We start from the raw sequence: 12271 nt of genomic DNA, 5'->3' as shown, positions 1-12271 counted from the left end.
TGCCAATCTTGTGGTATTTCTGCTCCGTCTAAGATTTGGTTAAACAATGTTGTGAGACAATTAGTGAGTTTATGACCGCCGTATTTTAGCAGTTCGATCGGTATTCCATCAGTACCTGGCGATCGTCTATTCTTTAAGATCTTCATTCTCGCTTCTACTTCAGTTTCTTTAGTGATATTATACCTGTCTTCTGTTTTGTAATCGTGTTCGTCATTGGCGTCTTCACCTTTGTAGAGTTCTCTGAAATATTTTTCCCATGTCTCAGCTGGTATCCCCTTTGTCTGTACAAATTCAGTTACTGGTTTTTTTCTGTTTTTTAGCATTTTCCAAACTTTCCTCTGTGCGCCATGGATGTCGCAATCCATGTCACTTGTGAACTTGATCCAATGCTGTCTTTTGTTGATCTTATTCGCGAATTTATTCTGTTTCTTGTTTCTATAATAATATAGATGGCGCGTTGTTCCTGCGTTCCAGCGTTTTGTAACACATATAGCATTTTCTCTTTTGTTCTGCGAGTTCTTTGACTTGCTGACAAAACCATGGTTTGTTGTTTCTTATTGCACTGGTGTTTGTTTTTTGTTTGCCAATAGACTCTTCCACAGCTTGCTGGATGCTTTTTTTGATTTCATTCCAGCATTCTTTTACTTCACAGTTGAGCATGTTAATGTTTTCCAATTTGCTTGTCAGCCTGCTTTCATACAATCTTTTTGTGCTCTCTGAGGTCATTAATTCTATGTTTTAACTCTCGATTAACACAATTTTTCGATTAAAAGAATTATCTGCCTGTGGGTAAGAAATCAATGTATTTCGGATTTTAAACCGTGGAATCTGTAAATCCCAGAACGCAACGGTAATTTAGTGTGTTTATTAGAATTATACAGCTAAAAATAAAAAGGTTTTACGACAAAATCACAAGAATAACTTTTGTTTTAAAAACCCCATAATTATAAAAAAAAAAATTGTTCCAACAGTAATCTTTTTTAATTTGTTTAAAAATTGTTATTAATAAATAGGTTCCCGTGGTAAACTATTACCCTCATGTACCTTTTTTCGACTAAAACAGAATTCAATTAACAAATGCATAACTAATAGTTTGTTTACGGATTTTTAACCGGATTTTTGCAATATAAAATCAAAATGGAATTGCGCATTTTGGAACTAATTGGAACCTATTGAAAAATGGTCTCGAAAATCGCTAAGCTTGTTTTTTTCGTCATTTTTAATTATTGTTCATTTTAATTTTCGCTCATTGTATTTTACGCGTTATTTTGCAAAATTTGTAGTTTTACGCATTATTCCCAAAAATTACATGTTATCAAAATCACCCAAATGATCAAACAATATTGAAGGAAAAACAGAAACTTTTTATAATTTGTTTAAAAATTATTTTAAATAAAGATTCTCGTGGAAAACTTTCTTTAGCCTTTTAAACATTCATTTTGTCACTCTAATCTATCGATTAAAATAAGTTTCAGCGTGTGGTATGAAATCGACCTTTTTCGACAACCTACCCGCCTACTACAAATTATACCTTAATTTTAGATTACAAACTCCCAATAAACCAAACAAATCAAATCCAATTATGTACAAGAAAAAGGTCTTAACTTGATAAAATATGTTTTATTGGTAGTAAAAGCAAAATGCGAATTATGTTGGGAATTTATAAAATTCTGTGACAAATAGATTAATGCCTTCGTAGGCGCAAAATTTCGTTCCAATGCTTTTTAAATGCATATATTTTTTTTCGAATCCTGAGAAAACTAATGAATATTTTTGAAAAATTTATATACGGCGGAGACAAGACCTGACACATCTAAAACGAGACGACTACTAGAAACAACAGAGATGAAAATACCCCGACGAATATCAGGGAAAAGTCTGTTGGATAGGGAGAGAAGCGAAAACATAAGAAGATCATGCAATTTAGAAGACATAAATGGATGGATGACAAAACGTAAACAGGAATGAAACGAACACATTGGTAGAATGGCAGAGGATAGGATAGTACGAATAGCACGAGATAAGTCACCAAATGGACTAAGAAGTATTAGCAGACCAAGAAAAAGATGGTGCGATAACTTAAAAAATTTGGGAGGCTAATATTGAAGAAGCCGGTCCTAAGCCCGGATAAAGGAGGAAGGTTGGGCAGTGGGCTGACAACCCACTCCCGGAAAAAACACACTGTTACGAAACCTGAACATTTGCCTCGGAATACAGGACGGAACTTTCGGAAACGACTCAAGCTACGAAACATGGACTATGCATTTGGAAACTGGAATGTGAGGACGCTAAATAGACCAGGAGCTCAAACCGCACTTCTGCAAGAACTAAAAAGATATAAGATCATGATTACTGCTCTTCAGGAGACAAGATGGCTGGGGAAAGGTGTCAGGGACACTAAAACGCACACAATTCTATATAGTGGGAAGGAACAAGGAAGCAAAGAATGTGGAGTCGCATTTGTGGTGGATAATGATTTTAAGTCAAAAATCATCGACTTCCAGGCAGTCAGTGAAAGGATATGTAAGTTGAGAATTCGCACCCACTTCTTCAACCTAACAATGATAAACATTCACTGTCCAACAGAAGATCAAGAGCAACATACAAAGGAAAGCTTTTACCAACAGCTGGAGATAGTATATGATAATGCGCCAAAAAATGACATCAAGATTATAATGGGTGATATGAATGCTAAAATAGGCAAGGAACCGCAGTTCTATGGCACAATAGGAAAACACTCTCTGCACAATGAAACAAGCGAGAATGGGGAGTTTTTGATAAATTTTGCCACCAGTAAAAACATGGTTATAAGTTCCACATGCTTCCCACATAAAGGCATACACAAAATGACATGGATTTCACCAGATGGAACCACAACCAATCAAATTGACCATGTGCTGATAGACAAAAGGGCAGCCAGTAGTATCTCCGATGTGAGAACACGACGAGGAGCATGCTGTGGATCTTTTAGTACAAACCAAATTTAGATGCAGATTTAACAGCAAAAGAAACGAAAGACAACAAAGAACAAACAAACTGGACCTGGAAAAACTGAAGATTCAGGAATGTAAAGAGAAGTTCGAACAAGAAGTCGCAAAGGACGCTAGAACTGCACTCCATAGAGGGCAAATGGACTAATATCAAAACAGCAGTACTGACAGCAGCAGCGTCCACCCTGGGAAACAAGAAAAAGGAGAGAAGAGCAGCATGGTTTGATGACGAGTGTAGACAAGCAATCGAGGAAAGAAATGAAGCACACAAAATGTACATAACAAGAAGAACACGGGAAAGACGAACATTATTTGAAGTCGCAAGACGGAAAGCAGACAAGACATGTAGAAATAAAAAGAGAGCCTATGAAAATGGACAAATAGAAAAAATGGAAGAACATTTCAAAAACAACGAAATTAGAGGGGCTTACGGATACCTAAAAAAGATAAAAAGTGGGTATAAACCTCAAACAAGTCTACTTAAAGATGAAAGTGGGCAAATAATCAGTGACCAACAGAAAGTCACAGAAACCTGGAAGCATTATTTTCAGACACTACTTGGAACTCAAGTAGACATGGAAGATGAAATGGGTATGATCTACGTAGAAGAGAATGGAGTAGAAGCTCCAACCATAGAGGAAGTTTTCGAAGCCATTAAGGCCCAGAAAAACAATAAAGCTCCTGGAGTTGATGAAATACCAGCAGAACTATATAAGGTAGGTGGCGACCACCTAGCAAGTCACATCCACGCGCTCATCAGAGACGTATGGCTAGAAGAGAAAATACCCGACGACTGGAAGAAAAGTATAGTATGCCCGATCTATAAAAAAGGAGACAAACTTCAGTGCAAAAACTGCCGTGGAATCTCTCTACTATGTACAGCATATAAAGTCCTCACGTATATTATAAACCAGCGGCTCCAACCACTAGCAGAAAATATTATTGGAGAGTATCAGACGGGCTTCCGACGGGGAAGATCGACACTGGATCAAATATTCACAGTAAAACAGATCTTGAGCAAAGCATGGGAACACGATATTGATGTTCACAACGTGTTTGTAGACTTCAAACAGGCATACGACTCAGTCAAAAGGAACAAACTATACTATACCGGGTGGTGAATCGGAAAACGGGCCATAGGAAACTCAATGTAAAATTCTAAACTGTTGAATTCCTGCTTCCCTAATTATGTTACATCAAAAGTCATGAGAAGTTATTTGTAGAGGATTGAAATCTGTATTAAAAACAGAAGTTACAATTGTTCTACGATTTAAACACATTCCAAAATTTTGAAAAATATAATGTATTTACCGCAGTAGGTATGTGTGGGTATGTTAGGCCACACGTTACTATTTAACTGACAGTGAGCACATTATTGACTGAAGAAAATATCTTTATTATTAATATTTTCTCCTTAACTAAGGGTATCTTATCAACTTTATTGTGTTTTAAACAAAAAATGATAAAATAATTAAAAAAATTGACAGTTCTAATTGTTAATATAATAAATTCATTGTCAACAAATGCAATCTTATACACATTATTGTATTGTGTGTGGCCTAGCTTTGGCGTATTACTCTGAAAATTGTATTATATTTTTACAAAATTTTGAATAATTATTGTTCATAGAACAATATTAACAGTTGTTTTCAATAGAGAATTCAATTCTCTACAAATAGTTTCTGATGACTTTTGATGTAAAATAATTAGGGAAGCAGGAATTTAACAGCTTAGAATTTTACATTGAGTTTCCTATGGCCCGCTTTCCAATTAGGCAATCCAAACCACGTGACTATTTTGACGTTTAAATGGCGGTCGTATGGCATGCAGTCGATTTTGCTGGTTTACTTGCATTGTTGCACTTGTGCTTTTCGTTGTAGAGTTGGTGTTAAAATTGTTTTATTTAGTTACTTGTACCCTTTGAAAAACTGTCTTTTTCAAGACAACATTGCAATATTATTTGTGAGAGTCGGACTTTTGTTTTTATTACAAATATGGCTTTAAAAGAAAGTTCGTATTTGGACCAACTAAGAATAAGCTCTCCTGAAGCCGCAGATAGATATTTGGACAAAATCAAACAACTTAACTGTGATCCATATGCTCTAAGTGAAGTCGATTTTGATTATGGACTTACCTATGTGCCACCAATAGCTTCCATGGACATTCTGACCTATATTGTTTTTACTCACAGCTTTTATACCCATGAACAAATGAGAGCTTATAAAAGTTTAGCAGCTTACAAATATTTCAAGTCTGGCTTTGTAGAAAAAGTGGGTTTTAAAGTTATTAATGATCTGGTGCTTTTAATAGGCAAGGTAAGAGTAGTACCTGTATTTCAATTTTTTTAAGAAAAAATACCTGATTTGTTAATAATCAATATTAAAGAGATTACTTTTTAGTCTTAGGGTTTAATATAATTGATTGCCTTGATAATTGATTTAATTTTTTTGTTTCAGGTGCAGCATTCAATGAGAGCTAGAGAAACCAAATTAAGAGTTTGGATTATCGCTGAAACAGGTGGTAGTATTTGTACTGCGCATTGTATTTGCATGGCAGGTCTTGGGGAAGTATGTAGCCATGTTACAGCAGTTTTGTACGCTGCAGAGCATGCAGCATATTTGAAGCAGCAGAAAAATGAAAAGAATGTAGCGTGTACAGATGTCAAATCAACTTGGCCAGTTCCAACGCAAAGTGGTACACATCCAATAGAAGCTGCTTCACTAGACTGGGGGAAAGTGATAGAAGAAAAAAATTATAAGGAAATTCCTCCAATGGATGATAGCGAAATGTTGGACTTGCTGCAAGAATTGCAAAATTCCAATTGTGACGCTGTTTTGATGAGGCATGTAGAGCCATTTGCGTCACAACTGTCAGATGAAAATAATGAAAAAGTTAGTATACCAGTCCTTTTTAATGTGTACCATAAAAAATATGAAAAAATGCCTCTAGATGATCTCATTCAACTAGGTATGAAATGTAAAATGGAGGTAACCCAGAATATACGAAGAGAAATAGAAGATAAGACACAGGACCAAAGGAAATGTGCAGAGTGGTATAGACAAAGGACTGGTAGAGTAACAGCTTCAATTTTTAAAGATGTCTGTAGAACCAATGTGGAGAAACCATCCCTATCTTTGATCAAATCAATATGTTACCCTCGCAAAATTTCTACAAGGGCAATAAGATGGGGGATAAATCACGAACAGCTGGCAATTGATGCTTATAAAAAAGAAACTAGCAGGAATCATAGAGACTTTATAGTGAATACAATTGGCTTGGTAGTGTGCATGAAATGGCCTCAGTTAGGTGCCTCACCTGATGGATTTGTGTATTGTGACTGTTGTGCTGCGGGTACCTTAGAAGTAAAGTGTCCATTTTCTCTTCGAGAAAATGGAAATTTACAGGAGTATGCAAGTCGAAAGGACTCCTGTCTTGAATGTGATAAAACTGGTACAGTAAAAATGAATAAAAAACATAAGTACTATTACCAGGTGCAAGCACAAATATTTATTTGTAAACTTAATTATTGTGACTTTGTTGTCTGGTGTCCTAATTTTATATTTATCGAAAGAGTTTTACCAGACATAAAATTTTGGGAAGAAATTAAAGATAAAGTCCTAAATTTTCATGCAAAAGTAATTATGCCTGAACTTTTAGGACGTTATTACACTTCCAGAGTACCAGGTGGCAATATAACAAAGTGGTGTTTTTGCAATAATGTCGATGATGGCCAACCTATGGTTCAATGCTCATATGAGAATTGTAATATTTTCTGGTTCCATATTGGGTGTGTAAATTTATTAGAAAAACCCAAAACTAGGTGGACATGTTCAATATGCAACCAGAAACTATTTCATGATTATGCCACATAAAATTTTAATGGTTCATGTTTCCATTATTTTCATAATCATTATTGAGTCCATTCACTCTCTTCTTCCATTTCGCACTTTCTGCACCATGGTTCATTCACCTTACTTGTCACCATTTCAGTGACCGTTTTGATCTCTCGTTTATTGAGGTTCATGAAACTGTTTGAGTTTTTTATTAATATTCTTGATTATTTTTTTTTATTTAGTCTAGACTTGAACTTGAGTGGTTCTCCTTTTCTATTGATGATTCTTTATCAGCCATTTCTGAACCTCATTTTTCGTAGCATCATTAGTGATGCCACAGAAAGGTTCTGGACCTTCAAAAGTTTCCCTCGAGCCATGTTTATTCCATATATACATACAAAAGTACAGTGTACCATAGTATACATATACTTTTAAGAGGAAATTTTGAAACTTTGTTTCCTTAATATTTTTACAATTCATTCTACGGTTGATATAGGTCAGTCTCCGAAACATCAAATAAATACATTCTTTTCAGTTTTCATATGATTTATTTTCATTAAAATTGTCACAAATTTTTTATTAATATCAAAATACAAAAACAACCAATGAGGTGTACATAAATAATATACGCTAGCCACAGTCATTATTGTAAGAATGCTACTTAAAGTTAAAATTAAATCATTTGAATGCAAATTATTGTCTGGAATTGTTGAATTCTGGACATTATTTTCGTTCTAGTTGAACACATTTTTTGCAATTTTTTTATGCAATCATTATGTTACTACATGATCTCTTGCTCTTGTATTGGCTTTTAAATTGTTAACTGTACTTAGTTTTTTACAAACTTAATGTCTGTATTTTACATTTCTCAATGGTTCGTTTCACTAGCTGCTTTACTTACAACTTGCTAGTTGCATTGCTTTTTTTCTATGGATGTTTGTTATTTATCAAACTCATTTGTAGATGAACTGGTAATGTTCACTAATTAGTGAACAAAAATGTCTTCAATAAATAGATGAAGTAGCCGAAGTCTTTGTCTTTTATTCTCCACCTTTTGACCAATAAACCTACCACTTTCGAATGATAATATTATGATTTACTATCTTTTAGTAAAGTCGTCCCAGGAACGCAACTCATCAATATTGGCAATATCATTTTAAAGTCTTCTTCATTAAAATGTATAATCCATGTCTGAATTGCTGATATAAATGAGTCAGATTAAATAAATTATTAGAAGAATTTTTTACTAAGCAATAACATTTTTGTTTAATTTAATATTTTGTATTTTGACGACACCCGACTTGGGCGTCGAAACGTTAATAAAATCATTTTTTTGGTAAAATTGTGGCTTATTTCCCATTGAAAATAGTTGATTATAAAGTACTTTACAACATAAAGCAAAATGTTTATTTATTTATAAATCAAACAGACCAAAATGCCCAATTTTGTTTATATATTATACCGATTTAACAACAATAGATCATCAGAACTGCAAGCTTCCCCACAACAAAGATTTGTAAAATGATGAATTCAATATTTTTAAAATTATTTAAGTATACAAAAGAGTTTTAATTCTTTAAACAATTAGCGGCCAAATCTGTGAGTAGAACTTTTTACTTTAACATATTTAAAAACCAACAAAAAAAGTTTTAGAAAAATATAAGCTTGTTTGATTTTGTCTGAAACAATGCAAGTTTTCTTGCTGTAGCTATTTATAATTCAAAACTAACTGACAACCTCGACAACATGGCATATATATATCCTAGTTTTGGCCAAAGGTGTCATTGATTGTTTTTCGTAGTGACACTTCAGATGTGTACCAAAAATTATTAAAAGAAATACTAAAAAGGCGACAATCTGGTGAAATAGGTTAAATTTAATTAAATTGGAACAATAGGAGGGCATAAATTAATCAAAACACATGCTATAAAAATTATCTTATCAACTATATTTATACCATCAGTAACATGGGTTAACATAGAAATCGGAAGTGGCTCTGAAAAAATATTAAATTTATTTTTAATGGAGCCAATAACTCTTTCTACGTGGATTCTAACCTGTGCAATGTTTCTAGTTTCTTCCAGCTCTAGTGGAAGCAATTGTTTTTTCCCCTTGGTAAAAGCTGGAATTACTAGCTTTGCTTGTAACACATCTAAAAATTCTTTTATTAAAAAACCTCGATCTGCTATCACAATATCTTGGGGTTCTATTTTATCCAAAAAACCAGAGAGCTCTACTATTTGTTTATCTGATGTTCTTCCTCCCCATGCTTTACTGATATATGAAATACAGCCTTGGGGAGTAATTCCAATAAGGAATTTAACTGTGTTATGATGTTTATAGTTTGACCATGTTTGCTGCTGGGTTAAATAACTAGCTGGTTTTTGGATAAACACCTCAAAGCAATCAATGATAATTGTGGTCTTATCATGAAAGACTTCTCTAAAGCAAGAAGGCATGTTTTTTTTAATAATTTCCCGATCTGGCCATTTTATGCTATTTTTAAATCTTTGATACATTATTGAGATGATGGTATTAAAATAGGTGGAACATGTTGATTGAGAAATGCCAAATTGGTAGGCCAAATATTTAAAATCTAGATTAAGTCTCATTTTCATCAATGTCAACAAATATTGTTGAGAGGGATCTAAAACAGTTACTGAGGATGATGGAATAAATGGTTTAATTCTGTCAAATACTGACTTCAAAACAGAAAAATGTAAACCGGTATAATATAAACATTTCGGATTGTCCGTTTCTAGTGACTCGAAACTTAAAATGGTCTTATTAATTCTGCGAGTCAACTCGTCAATTTTTTTATTTGCAAATTTTAATTGTTGAGCCATCTGTTCAATATCATCTGAGGTTAACTCAGTTTGAGTTTCGGTTCCAGTACTGTCTTCATACATTGCTGTAGTGTTACTTTCACTTACTGTATTGTTTTCATTCTGTAACAAACATAATTGATTATAAATTGGGATCCTTATAGTGGAACCATATGCAAGCTTTAACAGAATTAAGCAAAAATACAACAGTTTTAATTTCAAAATATCAAACTTATGACAGTTTCTTATTATAAAATCATATACTTTACATTTATACGAATCTTGAAGGTTAGTTGTGAGTCAAACTGAATACCTAGATCTTTTATAATGTCTTCACAATCCGATACAACATTGGTAACAGAGTAATTAAGGTTTTTACATGTACTGTCGACTATTATACACTGATCTCTATAATTAAAATTCCCTTTAAGAGTGTAAGCGCAAATATTTTACTGCTATCCCTACCTTTTCTGTCTTTACATGACAAATTATGTGTAGTAAAATTCTCACTGGTATGGATATGTAAACATTAGTTGACAATGTCATCATTAACTTTAAAAATATGGCTTTTGAAAGTTCTTGGATAACTGTTACTTGCATAATGGCTTAAATTATTAATTCAGTTAATTAATATGATAATTTTTTCACTAGCTATGTATTCAGTGATTGTAATAATTTATATATTGTACAACAAAAACTAACACCCAATCGAGCAAAAGTGATTTTTTAATAATATATTGTTACTATAGAACGCTTACAATTTTGAACATCTGTAACAACAAAATACTTGGATCACAGAATATATACTGGTGTATTCCCCGCCTGGATCTTCCATAAATAATAAACAATAAATAACTTTTTATTAAGTTCACGTCTTCAATCAATTATTCATCAAATACACTATCAATATTATTTAATCAATAACTCAAAATATTCCTGATGCCATGTCAAATATTTAAAATTGTCACTGTCTTATCACCATATTCTATTCGACTCAGTGCGTTGTATGATAAAGATAACGAATGTTCGATTTGGAAAATATCACCATTTTTAATCCTGAAAAAACAAATAAATATTTTTAAAAAATTTAAACGCAGAATGAAAGACTAAATTGTTATCAAGGGCCGAAAGTCCCTTAGAATAAATAAAAAGTTTTCTTTTGAATGAGATATTTTAAAATAAAAAACACACTACATTTTCTCTTAGTTTTTCACCCCTGTAACTTATTAAAATAAACATAAAAGTTTTCAGGGACTTTCGCCCTCGGTAATAAAGTAATCTTTCATTCTGCATTTAAATTTTTCAAAAATACTTATTAGTTTTCTCAGGTTTTGAAAAGAATGAATCCGATTTAAATAGCATTGTAGCCGAAACTTTGTACGGATCCCCTTAATTCCAAATCAATTTAAAGTTAATGACATTCTCTTTTAATTAGTATACCTCAATAAATGTATCATTGTCCTCTTGTGAAACCTTTGTGGAAGATCTTTTCTTTACTCTTTCCAGTCTTTCAAGGTCCTGCTTTCGTTTTACAGGTCCCCTAGAGTAACCCATATTTTGGGTTGGTATCCAATCAGGATCATTTACATCTTCAAGTTTTGCAGGTTGTCCTAAAACAAAATTATATAACGTAGATACACAGTTAGTAGGCATTCGCATCGGGTAAAATTTTTTGGGAAAATAGCTTAAAACAATGTATATTTTCATATTTTCCAAAAAATTTTACCCGATGCGAATGCCTACTAACTGCCACGACACCTACAATATTTTATTGAAATATATTAAGATTAATATTATTTCTTTATAGAAAATTATTGACAAACCTTGAATAAAATGTTTGGAACACACTTTTTGATATTTTAATTTTGATTCTGTCAGGTCTGCTCTTCGTATGGCCCTTATCCATTTTTTTCTGCGTTTAACAGTTAATTCATTCAAGTGGATAGCACGTTTAAACTTCAGTGGTTTGGGAATAGCAAAAAAAGATACTTTATCCCTTTTCGACCTGCTTCCACAGTTCACTACAATACATGTTAGTGGCATAGCTATTACTAACTAACCTAAAATAATAAAATACATAAGTAAAAAATCTATTTTAGGGATGCTTAATATAATTTATTATTAAACTTTGAAATATAAAATTTGTTAACCTACCTTTCTTCAACCTTCCAAATTACTTAGTTAAATAAAACTTTTTAAGTACTTATTCTAGTTTATTGATGTAAACAATATTTTTTATTATGTCACAGAAGTATGTTAGCAATACTTAGGCGGATATAAATATACGAAAATTACTTTAAATACTTAAAAAACAATATTTATCATATGCTTTCAATGTATTGCATGCCAATCGCCAGACATATTGGAATAGTTTGACAGATCGTTGGATTCCCTAATTCACCACCCGGTATATTGGCTGAATTGGCAATACCACACAAGTTAATAAGACTCATTAAAGCCACAATGGATGAAACTCAGGCATGTGTACGAATACAAAACCACCGGACAGACTTTTTTAACATTTCGCAGGGACTAAAACAGGGAGATGGGCTGGCCCCAACATTGTTTAACCTGGCACTGGAGTATGCGGTTAGGCAAATGCAAACTGGACGAGGAAATCTAC

The 12271-nt window shown here is 33.0% G+C and overlaps 2 protein-coding genes across 2 annotated transcripts; one reads left to right on the top strand and one right to left on the bottom strand.

Moving 5' to 3' along the window:
- The first annotated feature begins 4772 nt into the window (after positions 1-4772).
- Positions 4773-7852, top strand: LOC126884063 (uncharacterized). Its single transcript, XM_050649849.1, has 2 exons — positions 4773-5305; positions 5447-7852. Exons 1-2 carry the CDS (start codon positions 4985-4987, stop codon positions 6860-6862), a joined length of 1737 nt encoding a protein of 578 aa, XP_050505806.1. The 5' UTR covers positions 4773-4984; the 3' UTR covers positions 6863-7852.
- LOC126884064 (uncharacterized) lies at positions 7349-12042 on the bottom strand. The gene is made up of 4 exons (XM_050649850.1): positions 11803-12042; positions 11472-11708; positions 11089-11258; positions 7349-9771 (listed from the first exon to the last, which is right to left on the bottom strand). Exons 2-4 carry the CDS (start codon positions 11689-11691, stop codon positions 8704-8706), a joined length of 1458 nt encoding a protein of 485 aa, XP_050505807.1. The 5' UTR covers positions 11692-11708; positions 11803-12042; the 3' UTR covers positions 7349-8703.
- Positions 12043-12271: the final 229 nt, after the last annotated feature.

This window comes from Diabrotica virgifera, chromosome 4 (genome assembly GCF_917563875.1).
Source record: "Diabrotica virgifera virgifera chromosome 4, PGI_DIABVI_V3a".
In the NCBI taxonomy this organism is placed as follows: Eukaryota; Metazoa; Arthropoda; class Insecta; order Coleoptera; family Chrysomelidae; genus Diabrotica; species Diabrotica virgifera.
Note: the sequence above shows the minus strand (reverse complement) of the source record. Positions and strands in the feature narration are given on the sequence as shown.